This window comes from Gorilla gorilla, chromosome 5, assembly GCF_029281585.2.
Source record: "Gorilla gorilla gorilla isolate KB3781 chromosome 5, NHGRI_mGorGor1-v2.1_pri, whole genome shotgun sequence".
Classification (NCBI taxonomy): domain Eukaryota; kingdom Metazoa; phylum Chordata; class Mammalia; order Primates; family Hominidae; genus Gorilla; species Gorilla gorilla.
The window spans coordinates 73,229,546-73,248,920 of NC_073229.2; the positions used below are offsets into that span (position 1 = coordinate 73,229,546).

General features: G+C 35.4%; 1 protein-coding gene across 5 annotated transcripts in view; it reads right to left on the bottom strand.

The window, feature by feature from the left end:
* Positions 1–239: 239 nt before the first annotated feature.
* Positions 240–19,375, bottom strand: part of HMGCLL1 (3-hydroxy-3-methylglutaryl-CoA lyase like 1) — a 146,908-nt gene continuing 127,772 nt past the window's right edge. For 3 of the 5 annotated variants that reach the window (XM_055389823.2, XM_055389828.2, XM_055389826.2), the window contains 2 exons: positions 6,687–6,812; positions 241–3,015 (listed from right to left, as the gene is read on the bottom strand). In XM_055389823.2, coding sequence (XP_055245798.1) covers positions 2,914–3,015; positions 6,687–6,812 — 228 coding nt within the window. In that variant the 3' untranslated portion in view covers positions 241–2,913. Of the gene's footprint in view, positions 3,016–6,686; positions 6,813–19,375 lie in introns of all 5 variants that reach the window. The other 2 variants (XM_055389824.2, XM_055389829.2) reach the window with 1 other exon arrangement.

A 19,375-nucleotide genomic window follows, 5' to 3' on the forward strand; every position in this document is an offset into this window, starting at 1 on the left:
CTGTTATCAATTCCAGCAGTTTCACTTTTACTTTATTCTGCTTAAAAAGATATGTATTTCCCTTACAATTTTGGTTTATCCAACATTTCTTAACAACCTCTTTGGTGTATACAGGCATTCATTCCTTAATTCAATCATTCAACATATAAACTGGAACAAATAAACCTTAAAAATCTATTAAGGGCTCAGGAAATATATATGTATATATTCAGAAAACAGAGTTCATGCAGAATAGTTTCCTTCCTTCAATTCCCAAATGTCTGAATTAAACCCGTTTCTATTCTTCACTCTAACTAACATTTATTGGTATTTAGTGCCAGACCCTAGCACTATGTTCTGGGCACTGTGGAACCAAGAGTGAAGAAGATAGCAAACCCCTTGCTCTCATGGTGTATATATTCTGTTGGAAAAAGAAAGAATAAACAAACAAGAAGGTAAAAATTCTATAATTAATAATTAAATGAGTTGATGTGAGAGAATGTAACAGGACTTACTTTAAACTGAGTTGTCCAGGAAGATTCATTAAGGAGGTAAAATTTATGCTGAGACCTCAATGACAAGAGGGAGCCAATCATACCCAGGGAAAGAGCCAGGGAAACAGGCAGAGAAAAAAACTAAGGTAAAGGACCTGAGATGGATCTGAGTGTGCCTTGTTCCAAAAACAGAGAAGACAGTGGGGTAGACTACAGTGCACAAAGTGAAAAATGGTACAAGAATTTTGAATATATATGAAGCTCGAGATGCCTGTTGGATACCCAAGAGGAGGTATCAAATAGGCAAGTGCCTCTCAAAGTTAATTTGCATATGAGTCACGTAAGGATCTTGTTTAAAATGCAAACTGTGATGCAATGGGTATGGAGTGAAGTCTCAGATTCTGTTTCTCAAAAGGTCCCAGGGGATTATCCTGCTGGTCTTGGACCACATGTTGAGTTGCAAGAATGAAGGCAACTGTGCATTTGTGAGTCTGCAGTCAAACATAGAGAAGGAAGAGGCCAAAAGATAAATAAGGTGGAGAAAATAAAACCAGAAGAGAAACTCTCTTAAACTATCAAAGGGATTTAGATGGTTTGTGTGGAGAAAGGATACCAAATACCTACAACAAGCTTTCTCATACTAAATGTGATTCAGTAGCATCAAGGTATTCATGGAAGTGACTCAGTACACTGATATGGATGCTATGTAACTGTGCTGTAGACTGTACTTGGAGTTTCTGACTACTTGCTCTGTCTTTCAAAGTCCATGGTTTTCATTTCAAAACAGGAATGCTTTCCCATCATCCCCTTAGTTGTTACTATGGGCAGTTTGTAACAAGAGATGCTTTTCCAAATATCTGAAATTAGGAACAGCATAGCATTGTAAGAGATAGGAAGTCAGTCTCCTCAGAATATGGGGTACGTATCCAGTTGTACACGCTAATTGCAGGTGTCCCATTACTGCCAGTGTGCAGGGTCATGTGCTTCGTGAAGAGAGATGCACAGGGAGATGTAACTGAAAAAGATTCACAACCAGCTTTGATTTTTGTCTGCTCCCTGCATTTCCCCCAACCCCCAAACATTAACCCCCAAAACAGAGAATTGCTCTCAGTATTCCTGCTCCAGAACCATGCAACATAATCAGTACTTCTCTTACTTTCTTGAATTTATTTTTATTTCAATGGTTTTAATGAATATTTCCTAGAAAGTTCACAATACTCATTTTTATGTTTCAATTTATATTCAAATTTACTCAAAGATAATATCACCCGGTATTATTAGAGAAGTCTCTCTAAATACTAGAACTGACATTTCAGATCCATTTGTAATAATACTGCCCCCATAAAATATGCATAGGTTACAGAAGTTTATCTTGAATAGTCCTCCTGCTTCTCATCCCTGACTTTGATATATTACATCTTGCAATTTCTGGCAATCAATTCTAAGACAATAGACAAAATTTCAGCCACTTCAACTTTTAAAATAACCACTAAAAAGTACACCAAAAAATAATGTGGGTAATCAAAGCACCATGAATAAAAGGAAAATGGGTATTTCATTAACCTAAAATTATCTTAATATTCTTAGGATTACAATATTTCCTTGGGCAATTTGAAAGTGATCTGAAAATTATAAAGGTAGATTATGATACATGTATCAACCTATTCTTATCACTGCAATTTAGATATCAGGACAAAAAAAATAGCTTACAATTTCTCAATAGTTGAGTAACACCATGCTGGTTTTTACTATAACTGATGACAGGTAAAGTGTGGTAAACTGGATGCATGTAACAAACATGGGAGGTCGTAATATGTTTCCAGGATATGGCATCTTGCCATTGGCCACAGCCTCTTGGAACCAGATAAAGTCACTGAAATAGTTAACAGATGTTAGCCATACTTGAAATATAAAAGTTCTATTGCTAAAATTATGTAGGGTCAGATGGAGATTTGGCTTTTGGTCCATAACATAACTGACTTGGCAAATGAATAGTTGAGATCCAGAGGCATAATGTATAATATTGAGGCCACACACTCTGCATACTATGCAGGAGCTCATAAACTACTGACAATATGTACACTGTGTTAAGCCTGCTTGATTAAGTATTAACACAGTATTTGATACTTGGGGAAATATGAAGTCAATTTTCCCATCTACTAAATTAAAAAGTTATTTCTATGAGAGCAAAAGAAACTTTTTTCCAAGTTCAAAATTATGACAAGTTTTATTATTTATCCTCAGCTTGCAATTTACCTGATGACTGATATTGCATTTTGTTGACTTAATCTATCCAGTTATAATGTTTTTGAAAAGGATCTCTTTTTTCCCACTCTTGTCCATTACTTCACATATCAGAGCAAGTTGGCATTAATGATTTTCAGATGAGTATTGTAGCTGAAATTGATCTTCTCAACTGTACGTCATAAATCCATTCAAGTCAAGCATTGAAGGAGGCTTGTGCTACTTTAGAGTTTGTGGTTTTATTCACAGCTTTGCAAATAAAGTCACCAGCTTCCATCACTTTGTATAGATTCACACCCTGGTGAGGAAATGAAGGAATATCAGGAAGGCAGAGGGATTAGAGAGAAAAAAGATAAAACATAGCCTTTTAAATTTTATTAGTAGTTACTTAACCATTTAAAATTACTAAACAAAGTGGTGTTGGTCATTATCAATTTTGGGGCAACATTTGTTTCCATGAATAATGTTGTTAACATTTTAGATTTTTCTGCTTTATTACAGCATATCTTTAATCTGACCCTTGTATAATAATATAGGTAGACACACTTGAAAAACATCATAATTCAGGCTGGTATCTAGAGTCTAGGAAGGACAATAATGGAACTAGAAAAGCAGTCAACAAAGCATCAGCAAACGACAATCAAAATAATGTTTTGGAGCAGTTTACAGATAAGAACTGACTTAGAAAAAAAACTATCCTCTTTACTATATAAAGAAACAAACTTGAAAAAGCCATAAGGATTACAGAAAAGGTGAATGCATATATATACATATATATTTTTTAAACCGAGGCCAGAAATACTATTACTAGTATGATATTGAAGGAGGTAGTTGCAAGTGAAATAAAATGAAGTGGTATTTAGTACACATCTGGAACTTGTTTGCCTGAGAGGTTGTACTGTCTGAAAGTATAAATAGGATCAACAAAAGCTCAGGTAAATCCATGGATGACAGATATGCAGCTGGGTATAAAGGGCAAGTTCAGGACATGCTCTTGGCTTTGGTGTAAGGAAGGGGTCACTATCAAAGTTTCCACCCAGCACTTTCGTTGTCACCGGAGGAGGCAAAGCATTAAGTGGATTAAGCACAAACTTGCCCTTACGTGGCATTTCATAAGCTTCTATGTTCCCCCTCAATATGGACTAGAAACAATGTGGGCTTCAAATGGAAAATATTCAGTTTTCCTTGCTATTATAAAGTACTTTTTAATATCTATGAAAACTTGTCACTTTCATAAAATAGACAAGTACAAAAACTCATAGGAGCTTTTCATAACAATGAATATCATTTTAGAAATTGGAGACATTTCGATATAGCTAATTACTTATCTCTTTAAGAATTAAAAATATTTTGTAAAGTGATACTTGTAAATTATTTTCATGACGTCTTTTTATTACAAAGTTGTTTTCAGGATACTAACATTTGCTTTGGTTTGAGAAAGTTGGTTTTGTCGTGGTAATGGCTTTACGTGGAGTATCTGTTTAACATCCTTAATCCAGTGATACTTAAATTCTGTAAACAATTAACTTCAGGTGCCTTTCACTTATAAATTACATCCAGCAAGGGTTGACAGAAAGATTTTTGTCATTAATGTCTTTCTTCTCTTTTCAGTAAGTCCATTTGTCACAATTATACAGTAGAATTTGTTGATATCGCACCAAAGAAGAATTTTGTTTTGGCTTTTCTCTACCATTTTATTTAATCAGTAGATATCATTATGAAACAACACTGCATGTATTCTTAAATCATTTGTTGGGTGCTTAAATATGTCTCATGTACTATGATAGATTCTGGAGTTTCAAGAACCTCACGTAGAATGTGGTTTCTGCCTTCAAGTTCAAGCAAGCAATGTGGACTCACAACAGAAAATTCTGTACCATAATTAAAGCCACAAATAGAGATATGCCCAGGTTATTATGGAGGCAGAGATGTGAGGCCATCAACCCACTGAGGAAAAAAAAATGCAGAAAGGAATGTGTCAGGGAAAAGTGCCAAGAAGGGTAAAGCCTGACCCGAGGTTTATACAAAAAGTATAAAAGAGGATGGAGGATGTATGGGGCACTGTATGCAGGCAGAGAGAAGAGCAGTCCAAGATATCTTAAATATCCATGGCGTATATGGATAAAGGCAAAATATACCATTAACCCTGGAAAAGGTAATAATAGGCCAGATTATGTGATAGAGCACAGGCTTGCTTTCAGGAAATTAGAATCCACTGATCCGTGCTCAAGCAGAAGTAGAGCCTATTCATACTTATATGTTAGGTGTAACCCTTTGATGGTAGCATGGAAGATAGATTTTAAAGACAAGTCTGGAGCCAGCGACCAGTATATAGGATGAACACCCAGGAAAGAGATGCAGACCTGCATCAATGTAGTCATAGCAGAGGTAGTAAGGGAAGGACAACCAAAATATTTTAAAGTCAAATTAGCAGCTCTTGGTAACTGATTGGACATGGAATCCATAGTGAGATTAAATTCTATAGAGAATCCTGGTTTGTTGCCTTGGGTGACTAGTTGAATTGTGGCAGCTACTCAATGTAGCAACCCTTGGATGTTGAAATTTTTAGGAATAGACTTGATTTATTTGCATTTGAACTCCAGAGTTATGCAACATAACTGGCATATATTAAGCATCAGCTATCAGCTATGGAGTTCAATTCAGTCATCTAAATTTCTAAGAAAGGAGCTATTTACGCTCATTTATGTCATTAGCTTCTGATATAAATGATTAAGATACGATGTAAATGAAATAACATTTATTTCTAACCAGAGAAAATAGGCAATAGCTTTTGGTGTTTATGGGCAACAGCTGTTGGTGTTTAGTGCCAAGTGAAATCAGTCTTTCAATAAATATTTATGGAGCATCTTTATGCCACAGGCACCAAGTATAAAGTATGAATAAGCTGTCATAATTGCTCTGTGGTTGCATGGGAAGATAGACACATAAACAAGATAATTATATAACCTTGTGGTAAGTTCAGAGGAAAACATGAAAACACTAAGGAATGGGACCTAACAGTTTGACCTGGGGGATAGGCAGGGAGATGCTAGACGGCTTATTTTTAGGATGGTGGTGTCTTACTTTCCAGGCCAAATGGAATACGAGGCATAAGGCCATTTCATGTGGTAGTGAAAACCTGAGCAAGGAGTAGAAGTGAGGAATAAAATGGTACAGAACTGTAGACTAGAAGCAAGTTTAATGCAGCCGGAGCATCATTGTAAGTAGAATGAGGAAAAAGGAGGAATAGGAGCAGCAGAGAGTAAAAAAATTCATTTTACAATACAGATGATTATTTTACATCTCAGAAATTCTAAATGTCTAATTATCTGTGATTTTTATTTTTTTCCTAAATAAATCGGTTCTATATACTAACAGGTTGTGTTAACAATCATAGGGCAAAACAAGGTGCTGAATTTGGTGGACATGGTTACATAGCATGTGACTTTTCCAGTACGACTTGCAAAGAGACTATTCTTGCCATCCAGTGTCTCATATGCTTTGTGTTATGAAGCTCCCCTCTTTCACTGATCATTTAAAAAGTGCCCTGGGAGTTCTTCCAGAAGCTACAGTTGTCACTGAGACAATCAAGATCTCCGTTTTCTCCAAGAAAAACATCCATACAAAAAACAAAACTGCAAAACTCAACAATCGTAACAGCAAAGACACAGGCTTCAACTCACAAAGTGTATAAAATCAAATCAGATAATACATGAAAAAAGTTCTTTAGAGGTCATGAAGCACTATAAAAATGTGAAATGGTAGCATTATTGGTGATTGAGCTATAGCAATGAGTTACTTTATAAAGACCCCAAAAGAATTTTTATTGCATTTTCCCACTGTGCATTTTAGCAAATAGCAAAAGTGTAGTAAAACTTTGACGTCAAAATTGCTTCCCACATCTTAGAAGCATTGCAATTTGGAGCTGCAAGGAATGCATGAATATTAAAATACGTTAAAGTAACTTACTGTATTGAGCCCCAGGCCATTAAGCATATATATCAAATCCTCAGTGGCTACATTCCCAGAAGCACCTTTCGCATAAGGGCAGCCACCTAATCCGGATACTGCGGAGTCCACCACATTAATTCCCATCTGGAAAACAAACCAAACCACCTAAAGCTTGTGTGTTTATGGCATGTAAATTGTTGCATTTCTATTTAACCTATGGTAAACTGCAAATAAGCAAAATCTGAACTGGTTATTCAAATATATTCACTTACCCACTGGCCTCCAGAATGGTCCCCAGGGTGCTTATTTCTTTTATGTCTAATCTTGTCTTTGAGGCTAACAGAAATTCTGCTAAGGCTCTCTGGAGCTAGAATAATCTTTGATCAAAAGTAAAATGGTGTTGCTCGTTGGTAACGGCTCAACTGTAGGTGGTGAAGCTTAGAGTAAGGTTAATTTACTCCAGATTTTCACATATTATCCAATTCTCTAACTTTATTCTAAAAGCATTTTATAAGCAACATGAAATATTTTCAACATTCTACTTCAACATCAAAGTGCCTTAGATGACTGGTATGTGAGGGCAGGGGAGAGAGAAGTCACTGGGTTTGAAATAGGATTTTGTGGGCTCACTTTACCCATTCAACTCACCAAATCTTTATTGAGACATTCGTTGTTTTGGACACAAAACTCCACTACTTTGGGAGAAGGAAGAAATATTTAAGAGACAAAACACTTGCCACCAGCAGTAACGCCAGCTTACATTATTGGTTCCTCACTAAGTGCTGGATGCTGTTATTAACAAATTATGTGTATTAATTCACAATTCTCCCCAAAACCCATGAAGTAGATACTCTTGTATCATCCCCAATTCACAGAAAGAAAACTCAGGTACAGAGGGAATAAACAATTTACCCAAGGTCACTATCTGGTAGGTGAAATCTTCTGTCTCCAGGGAATCTACACTCTGCTTTGATTTATAGCCTCTGGAAACATGAGCTTTGGTACATGATTATGCACTTGGGGATATCAGAGGTGGAAGAGCTCTCTGTGTACCGGAGAAGTTATGGAAGACATGAGCACAACAGGGTCTGAGAAGGGCCCCGGAGTTCAAATGTTAATAATATGAGAAGAACAGAGGCAGGCCTGCCATTCCTCTGTGAAAGGTAACAATTCGGTAATCAGAAGATACAGTAAAGCCTAATCCGATTCTTCACTCTTGGGCATTAAAGAAAAAGTAACATGATCACATTTAAAATGAGAAGCACCTGGAAGCAGAGCTCTTTCCAACCAACTAGATCATGGTTCTCAATCACAGGTTACTGCTACATTCCCTGAGTTTTTGACTCAGAAGGTCTGGGCTGCGACTTGAGAATTTTAAATTTTGACAAGATTCTGACAGCTGCTGCTCATGTGGGAATCTCTTTCTCCCTTCCTTCCTGCCTTCCTTCCCTTCTTTACTTTTTTGATAAACTTTTAATTTTAAAATAGTTTTTGATTTTCACAAAATTTGTGAAGATAAAACAGAATTCCTATATATTGCACACTCAGTTTTCTCTATGGTTAACATCTGTTACAGAAAACATTATTCAATGATACTTATTAAAGCACAGCAAGGATGAATTTATTTAGGAACATTGCAGTAGGTACAGGGACCACATGCAATGCAGGAGAGAGAGACTGTGCTGAAATCCAAATACAGCATGGGCAAGTGAGAATTTATAGCCAAGGAGTGGGGTGGGGGTCAGTGGATTAAAAATTACTAGGAGAAAACATCAGGGGTGAAAGGAATTCTGGCTAAACTGAACTACCAGGATTTTTGCAGAAGACAGGATAGGGTGATCAGACATGACCTTCGGGTTGGTGGAGGAGGAGAGACCTAATCAGATCGGGCATTTGGATATTGACTATAGGGGTTCTTGTTAAGCTAATTTAGTAGGAATTGCTAAAACTGGATTTTACAAGGAAATGAAGAGGTGGGCTTAGGAGAAGTTTTAGAAACCTGACTGAAGTTTGGCTTCTTTGTCAGATCTTATATTATTATGGTATATTTGTCGTAACTAAAGAACACATGTCGACAAGTTTTTATTAAAATCCATGCAATATTTAGATTTCTTTAGACTTTTAAAATGACATTTCTAAAGACATTTTTAAACTGGTGTCTTTTATCTGTTCTGGGAGCTCACCAGTATACCATATTAGTAGTCAGGTATCCTTAGCCTCCTATGGGCTGTGACAGTTTCTCCGAACTATTTTAAGTAGTATAAGTCATGTTTTTTTTTGTTTTATTTTGTTTTTTTGAGATGGAGTCTTGCTCGGTTAGCCAGGCTGGAGTGCAGTGGTGTTATCTCGGCCCACTGCAACCTCCGCTTCCTGGGTTCAAGCGATTCTCTTGCCTCAGCCTCCTGAGTAGCTGGGATTATAGGTGCGCACCACCACACCTGGCTAATTTTTGTGTTTTTAGTAGAGACAGGGTTTCACTATGTTGGCCAGGCTGGTCTCAAACTCCTAACCTCATGTGATCCCCCCTCCTCAGCCTCCCAAAGTGCTTGTCATGTATTTTGTACATTGTCCTTCAACTTGGGTTTGTCTAAGTTTTTCTCCTGTTAAGACCGGAGTTATAGAGTTTTGGGAGAAGACCACAGAGTTAAAGTGCCATCCTGAAAGCATTATATCAAGGATACATAATATCAATATAAATTACGACGGCTGGTATTAACTTTTGTTGTCTGGCTGAGGTGGTGTCTGCCAGGTATCTGCACTATAAAGTCTCCGCACAGTCTTTCTGTATTGTACGTTTTGGAAAAATGTCACTATGCGTAGCTCACACTTAAAGAATGGGGAGTATCTACACAAAAATTTTGAATTCTTCTGTATGGAAAATTTGTCCATTCTCATTTATTTACTTATTCTAACATGTATTTATATTAGGGAGGACTCATAGCTAATTATAGGTAATTATTTTGCACTTTGGGTTATAACGTAATACCAATTTATGTCTTTTGTTGCTCAAACTGTTCAACATTTGGCCATTGGGAGCTCTCTCAGTTGGCTCCTGTGTCCTTTAGGCATGCCAAAGGGACTGTGGGTTTTCAACCACTTGCCTAGAGTTTCCTTTGCAAGACTGAAAAGGATACTTACAAAGTCTCACAAAGGAAGAACTACAGTCCTTAAAAAGCCCTGGAATTCTTTGGGACCTAAGGAAAGTTTACAAAGGATAGACTGTTTCTGTACCTCCATTTCTTCTTCTTATACTCTCCAACATGGGAAGGTCTCTATTGCTTTCTTTCCATTACCACAACATTTCTCACATAATGATCTGACAAGCTCAGTCATATTCAGCAGTAAAATACTGGTACCTTTAGGACAATTTTAATTTACTATGAATCAAAGCAGTAAGAATGGGGAATTATACTTTAGAAGTGAAATTTGTGGCATTGTTCAGTACTTGGAAAAGACAAATATTAAGACGTTGACCCGTCTCTGGGAGTCTGCCATGATATAAACAGGCAGGGGCATTTCTTTACTTATAGGTTAAAACTGATCTATTCAGTGGATCTGAATGTATCAGTTTAGGAGTCAGAAATTTCCATTATTCTCAATCCTGTCAACATTGGAATCACCTGGAGCCCTTTTCAAATGACTAATGTCTAAGCTTCTCCCTAAATTAATTAAACCAGAATCATCTCTGTCCTAGAATCTCCTCTTACCCAGTGATTCTCAAATCCCTAAAGTAGAGTTTCTTATCTATCTCACCCTTTATCAGTCCGGGGTATGGGTCAGCTTTAACTTTAGAGAAACTTTCTACCCTGGGGCAGCAAACAGTTAACCAGGACTGGTCAGCATTTCAAGAAAAGCAGGTTTTGAAAAAACACCCAAAAAAGTATAAAGTAGCAAAAGTCAGAGGAATCAGCCTGATAGGTGAGAAATAGCTTTAGCCCGAAATGTGGATGATTCACTTTTGGGATCTGGAATCCATGTATCATGTTCCTTTTCTCACTACTGAGGATCAAGACCCTGCAACTACAGGAGTCCCAGAAGGGAAACTTGTTACCTTGTCAAAAGAACAGTTTTTAGTCTTAATTGGCCTTTTGGGAAAGAGTGAGGAAACAACAGTCATTCTTCTATTTTGTAACTAAAGGCCAATGTAACCTATTGCTTGGGCAAGAGTGAAAGATTTATTTACAGTAGAGAAACCAGTATTACCACAGAGGAACAATAAATGACCAATGTCACACTAGAGCAAATATAAATAACCAGTGAAGCCAAAAAAAAAGTTCAACCTCACATTAAATCAAAGATTGTGTGTGAAAACTATAACACTGTATTTTATACTTTCAGACTGACAACAATTAAAAAAGAATGCTGGCACTGAAATAGTATAATATAGAGCTCAAATATGTAAAACACTCTACAACTTCAACAACATGCACTAATTTCACAAACACAAGGTTGCTTGAAAAAAGTCAGGCTCAAAAGAAGACATACGTCATTTCATTTAGATAAAGTCCTAAAATAGACCACACTAATCAAAGCAGTGAGAGGTTAATAATTATCTTTGAAGTGTGAATATAAATAGACACAAGGAGAGCTTCAAGGGTGCTGGTAATAAATTTCTTGAACTGAGTTGATTACATTGATAGTTTGAGTTTGTGAAAATTCATTGAGCTTATAATTTGTACACATTTCCATATATACATTATAGTTCAATAAATATCAATGACAAAGGGAGTGTTATTGGAACTGAAGGTAAACAGTCAAACCTAAATGAGTAGGAATATACAGTTAATTGGAATTCTTTGGGTGAGCAATTATTTAGTAATAAGTCTTCACTCGTCAATATTCTTTGTCCCAACAGTTCCTTATCAAAGAGTCCTTTCTAGAAATATTTAACAAATCCTAGAAAATAACTAGATAAAAATAAATACATATGGGTGACGTATATTGTATCTTGGTTTTGTATAGGATATATAACACACACACATATATCTATATAAAGACTCATCACAGTATGTTTTTTAAGAATGAAAATTTGAGAACCATCCAGATGTCTCACAATGGAGAATAGCTTTATGGTGTAGCTAGAAAACAAAATGATGATGCTATTTAACTCCATGATTAAGGGAAAAACAGGTTAGAAGATGTTATAACAGTACATAGAGTCATGATACAATTTTCTAAAAGCAAAAAGGATTTGGGAGATATATAAAGTGCTAATGGTAATGATCATGGGTGCTATGATTACAGATAAATTATTTTACTTTAATTCTATCTCTGTTTTCCAATGCCTCCACAATGAATGTTAATTACCTACCTAAGTAGAAAAAGTAAAATATAAAGTTTTTGGAAATTTTAACCTGTAGTAAAATGACTGTAAATAAGTGAAAATGAATGTAAATAAATCCAAGACTCTGAATTTATTCATATTTTGCAATAATGGATCTTTCTAGGATCTAAGACTACAGGACTAATCTGCAAACATACTCTGGCGAAGGCAGACATAATCTGAGTAAAAGAGGACTTGTAAAATGGTCTTACTGATTTTCTAGTACCAGATTAGCTCTAGACACAGATTCTCTTTCAGTAAGCTCTATTCACAAATTAATTGACTCAGTTCTAAATGCAATATGTGGATTTAAAGTTTAAGCAATTTTAAAGAGTTTATTCAAGGATATATGACCTATAAAGGAGAATATTAAGGCATCAATTCCCTTTAAAGTCTCTCTTTTTAAAAAAAATCACAGTACTTTAAAAATATTTTAATACAATTTCCCCTAAATTCTCTACTTTATTAAGTGTGTAATTTCCTTCTCAGAAATAAGAATTTTCTCAATGATACCGTTATCCTTATACTAAATTATATGCTCGTTTTTCTAAACAAGCTGCTTTGGAAATTTCTAGTCATAATCTTCTAAGAAAATCTGATTTCACTATGTATGTTTTCTTCACATCTACTACCTTATTTCATCAGAAATAATTTTAATATGATGTAAACAAGCTCTGAAAAAAACTAGGAAGAAAAACATTATTTCTTTTATTATTAGTTCTTTATTATAAAGAGTGGAAAGACATTTTTACTTAACCATTGAAATCATATCATTGTGTGTTTGAAAATAATAGACAGGCCACTTAGCTAATTTTCCTATATGAGAGACTTTCGGCATTAAAGGATTACTCTTGGAAAGATGTTCCATTTCTCTCCTTTTCAAGCACAATCACTACTTTCAGACTCAGGTTTCTGGTGTGCATGCGTGTGTGTGTGTGTGTGACTGTATGTCTGTGTGTGTGTGTAAGCACACAGCACAAACTTATGTTTGCACCATATATCACAAAAGCAAAACAGTTATTCTTTGTTTTGTCTATTTTTGATTTTTGTTTTTGAAGAAAAGTCCATTTTTAGATGAGTAACCACAAGGTGGCAATATAGCACCAAAATCCACCAGGTTAAAGTCAAACATTTACAACCCCACTCACTGTGTTGCAGTCCCTCAAAACTGTAAATAGTAAACAGTTTTATACTTATCAAACAAACGGGTTTTCTGCATTTAAAATAAGGACACTCTTACTAATGGTGTAGAACACATGAAAGTGTGGTTCAATATATTCAGCATATTTGTATTTTTCCTTTGACTTAAAAGTGTTTATTAAGCACACTCTTTGTGCCAGGGACTTGGAATAAATAAAAGTCCTGTAGCTCACAGAATTTAGCATTATAAACTAAAGTGACTATATATTTTGGCTGTTATTGAGAAGTAGCTTATGACTATCAAATGGGAAGCATTTGTGCTTCCCAATTAGTGCTCAGGGAACCAATGTTTTCTAAATTATATACATATTTATTTATATATTCATATATAACATATATAACATGTATATTTATAACATATTTATTTAAATATTTATAACATACATAATATGTAAATACATTTTTATATAACATATATAAATAAATTTATATAATTATAACTCTAAGGACTGAGATGTCCTTGGCTTCTCGTTTTCTCTAAGTTCACAATTAAAGCTATTAACTCAGTGGCCCAGGATATCATAAACCTGGTGAATTCAGTTATGTGTGCTCTGTCTACTTGAGCTCTCTGCATATGTGCTTGGACCTAAGGCCAGAGAGAAATGAATAAAATGTTAGTGGCAGCTTTTTCTGGAGGAGAGCAAATTGCCTGTAGATATATCATAAACATATCATGTCTGTATTCTAATCTTAGGTGAGCTCTGGGGAGTATTGATTCTGTATGATATTCTAATGGTCTGATGTTGCTGATATGCTAACTAAAAGTACCATCACAACTTTTTCTTGGTGCTATATGGTCTTATAACCCAAATAAAATGAATACATACAACAATAAAGGGAGTAAAAAATCACTTTGGAAAAATTCTAATCTATATATTCATGTTTTCAAAATATCTTATGAAACCTAAAATTTTAGTTATTGAGGTTACTAAAGTCCCAAAAAACAATTAGATCTGGATTATTATTTTTGAAGTCATCTACATTTTTTATCCCCTAAGATCAGTATTTTATTTAATAATCTATAGTAATGTTAGATTTAATTTAAAATGAATTTTCTGAAAGTGAAAATTATTCATTTTAACATGAATATTCATATAGAATAAAATATCAAAATATGCTTATTTTCCAATATTTTTATTCTCAACTTGTTTCTCATAGCTACTATTCACTCTACCAAAGGATTGAAATTACCCATACATGAAGTATTACTCGTACTTCAGTGGCCAGGCTTATTTCCAATAAGCCCAGATGTTTGCTTCTCAACCAAGACTCTAGATACTATATGAGATATTGTACCACCTGAGAGAGAACCCTACTTGCCATTGATGTGTATTGTGAACATAATATACGTGATAGGTAAGCCATAGATAATGAACGGTTAGCATACCTGAATAATGTCAATGTTTTAGTAAACAGGAGTATATATAAAAATTGGTAAGTAAATAATAGGATTATATATAGATGCAAAGAGAGAGAGCTATGTTGAGGAATGACTAAGCTAATGTGATTATTAATCAAAATAATTAGACTTCTCATCTTTAAAATTGGTTTTCCTAAATGCTTCACTCCTCCTTGCCTTCAAAAGGAGATAGATTATATTTCTACCTTCACTGGACATATTCAAATTGAGATAGAAATGGGAGTGTGTACACTGAAGGAAGTAAGGAAAAAAAAAGCAAGGAAATTTTCAATTTCTTTAAGACTAAAAATAATAAATACTATTAGCGAACATTTGCTGAATTGCTTACTTTCTCACAAGGATTGTACCATGTGCTTCACATATGATTAAGCTCCACAAAGTCAACCTGAAGTGGTTAGTAACACATGCCCATTTTACTCATGAGTAAACTGAGGTTCATGAAGGGCAAGTGATATGTCCTGCTTCATACGGTTAGTATGAGGCAGGGTAAGAATGCAAATCCAGGTTTAACAACTGTGTGCTACTGCATAATATTAATAGTTAACAAAATACTGACTATATGCCAGACATATTACTAAACACTTTACATGCATTGATTCATTGAATCCATATAACAACTCCAGGAGGCAGGGTGTGAATTAGAAGAAGAATATTGACAAATCAAAAGGCTTCCTTTTCTTATGAGACTTTCTGAAAAGTTTCCACACAAGTTAGCAACATTAGCAAACAACTTCAGAAAGTAAATATTTGTTGTCCTAGTGATTGTATTTCTAGGAAGCTAGCCCAAGAAGAAAGCCAGAAATATTCAGATAGATTGATGTTTAAGGATGAATATTTTTTGTAATGTTACTCAATATTAACAGTGAAAATAAGTTCATAGGTTAAATGTCGAAAAATAGAGACAGAGTTGATAAATTACATAAGATTGACTATTATGAAATAGTAAAATATTTCTGTATAATACAATATTATATATACAAAAATATAAATATATAAATATATAAACAGTACTATATAAACAAAAAGATATAATATGAAAAAATGAATAGGAGAAAATGGAAGATAAAAGAACAGGATACTAACTATAGTTCCATTTATTTGTGCTTCTAGATTTTTTTCCAATCCTCTATAATAAAAATATACCACTCATATATTTAGGACAAATGAACTTTATTAATAAAGGTCTATCTACTTTTTTTCATAGTCATTTCCTTCCCTTCTTTTGCCAGTATCATACCCCCAAAAGTATTCTGGTCTATCTCAGGCTCACATGGCTTGAATTCCATTCAAATTCTATAGATGATTCTTCTCAGAATCATCTGCTTTTGCCTGTTGTTGATTGGATAATGCTCCTATCACTTTACTTCTACAGCCATCCATGTTCTCTAACATCTTGGCATAAAATAATTAGACCAGTGCTCCTGAAACTGTAATGAACATATGGTTTCACTTAATAGGTCTGAGGTGGTACCTGGGATTCTGCATTATTTACAATCCTGAATTATGCCAATACTACTGGCCCCCAGAACACACTTGAGTGGCAAGAGAAAACAGATCTTCCTGGAAACATCTCAGATGTTAATATATCCAGCTTCAGTCACAGTGGCTCCCTAATGCCTTGTGCAGTATTTCTCAGAATGATATCATCTGAGTTTTGGAATCACCTGATGTCCTATTTAAAAATGCAAAAAGATAGCACCTAAAAAAGGAAACTGAATTTTTCTTGTAAAGTATATTTATTGTTTCAAACTCCAAGATGGTTTTTATGGATAAAAACATTGTGAAAATTTCTAACCTTGTGGCTGAACTGTTTATCTGTGGCGGATAGAGCTAGTTTATTACCAAAAATCTGTTTCTTCTTCCAGGACCCTCAGCTAGCTGATATTACCAAGCTGCCCTGTACTTAGGTATGGATACGTGACTACAGTCTAGCCAATGGCATGCAAGCAAAGTGATACAGGCCATTTCTAAAACAAGTCTTCTTAGAGACTACAAGCATTCTTCTTCTTTAATAGCCAAACACAGATGACATTGAGGCCTTAGGGAGTGGTGAGCCACAAGGTGGAAGCAGCCTGAGTTCCTGAATGACCACTTGGAGGAGACAACACACTCATTTACCAGGAACATGTGTGGTGGGCTGTTAAATCAGTGAGAAACAAACATCTATGTGTTGGAGTCATTATTCATTTCGAGGTGTTTTTTTATATCAGCATAGCCAATTGGAACGGACATACCAATTGATAAAAGGTTAGATTAAAATCTGCCACTTTGCTGGCTGCTTTCTATTTGTTCCACATTTTTAATTTTTTTCCTCTTTTCTGCCTTCTCTTCTGCTAATTGAACGTTTTATGATTTTATTTGATCTCTTCTGTTGACTTAATATTTAGATTTCTTTAAATTGTTTAGTAGTTGTCATCTCATTTACAATACACATCTTTAATTAACCATAATCTACCTTCAAATAACCAGTCACACACAGGAAAGGAGCTGCTAACAGTATATTCTCAATTCCTTCCATGCAGCCTTTGTGCTCGTGTTTCCCTGTTACTTTTACATAAATAAACTGATAATATATCGCTACTATTTTTTTTTTTACTTTAGGTAGTCAGTTATCTCTTAGAGCAATTAAAAATAAGGAAAAAATGATCTCATCTTGACTTATTCCATTTCTGAGTTCCCTGAAGGAACTTGGCTAGAATAAAAATGGCAGAGGTTCAAATCCTGGTTTTTGGTGAACACTCACTTTTTGGAGGTGGGAGAAAGAAGATGAGTTAATGAAAGAGACAAGGAGTTCAGGAGGAAGTTCAATGTCACAAACCAGGGTAGAAAAAGTTTCTCTAAATACATACCACAGTGATGAGTGCAACAGATGGTTAAGGAAAATGACAGCTGAGAAAATCCACTGGATTTACGCCATTGACAAATTTTGAAGTTGATCATTTCAGCAGAATGGGAGGACAGGGTAGAGCTGGCAGAATATTTCAAAACAAACGAAGAGCATACAGCCTACTACTTAAGAAGTCAGTTTCAGAAGACAGACTTCCATTTGAACCTGTTGTGCCATTTTAACTGTGTGATTTTGATAATGTTTGTTCAACCTCTGTTCCCTCAACTGTAAAACGAGTATAATAGTACCAATCAACAGGCTTGTTGAGGATTCTATGAGATCTTTCATGGAATGTGCTTATCACATAGGTTGGCACATAGCAAAATGCTGGATTTTAAACGTATATAACAAGGATGTAGAGGCAGACAGAGGACATGTGATAAACGGAAGAAGAGAGTTGAGGAAGAAGTTGAGGGGGGTATGTGAATAGAGAGATATCTAGGTTATGTGAGAAATGTGAGTAGAAAACCATAAAAGACAGAGCTAATTAAATGGAAGTAAGGAATGATGCCATGAATAGAGGAGAAAATTAACAAAGAAAAAATCTTATAGATTAGGATAAGTTTTGGGACCAGGACAGAAACAAGGAGGTGAGCCAGGAAATAAATAGAAAAAACTGTCCTTTGAGTTAGGGTGTAAGGAGAGACAATACATATATCCCTTAACAGAGATATGTTAAAGGAACAAGGGCTCTGAAGCTTTTGTAGAAAACAAATAACCGATCTCAAAAACACAGTAATTGAGTTCATTGGCTGAGAGTCATACAAAGAGTTCATCTCATTTCTAGCTCCCTAACACTTGCTTCTTTTGGACTCAGCCCTGCCCTGCTCTCACAATAGTCGTCAGTGTGTGCACAAAGAGAGGGGGATGGAGCTAATGGTTATGGGGAAGAGAAGTAGGAAGAGAAGGAGAGAGACCATAAACAATATTGTACTGACAATATCTATTCAGGTGGAGGTCCCCATGTATTTTTCATACTAATCTGCAAATCACAGACTTTTACAACTAGATAATTTAGCCAAAATCCCTTATATGTTTAATGATTGATTGATTTAAAATGAATTAGGCCCCATAGTTCTTAACAAAGAACTTTTGGAGGTTATCAAAAGTCACATAGGGCTGGGCGTGGTGGCTCACACCTGTAAACCCAGCACTTTGGGAGACTGAGGCGGGTGGATCACCTGAGGTCAAGAGTTCAAGACCAGCCTGGCCAACATGGCAAAACCCCGTCTCCACTAAAAATACAAAAATTAGCTGGGCATGGTGGTGTATGCCTATAACCCCAGCTACTCGGGAGGCTGAGGCAGGAGAATCGCTTGAACTCAGGAGGCAGAGGTTGCAGTGAGCTGAGATCGCGCCATTGCACTCCTGCCTGGGCAACAGAGTGAGATTCCATCTCCAAAAAAAACAAAAACAAAAACAAAAACAAAAAAGTCACTTAGGTGGTCAGTTATAGGCAGTTATAGTGATGTATATAGAACTTAGAACTTAGGCCTTTCTGTTCCTGGAATTTCACTAGGAGGTAGGAGGTAAATAACTTCCAGTTCCAAGGTAGATGTTAGTGGGAGACATACCTAATGTTGTGAAAATACAACTAAATGTTAATAAGTTTTTTTAAGTATATTAAAAGACAAAAGAATTGAAAACAGTGGTTCTGACAAAGAATGAGCAATGTTATAAATATTAATAAGCTAGGGATGGCTTGTGAGAATGTACAGACCAGATTTTTGAAAATAGCAAAAGCAGCAGGCAGTATATATTAGCTTCATGATGTCTGGAATTTCACTTTATCTCATTCCATTATACCTTCAGCATATGGCATAATACCTAGAACATAATAAGTTATTATTCAAATATTCTTGAAGGCATAATTGAAC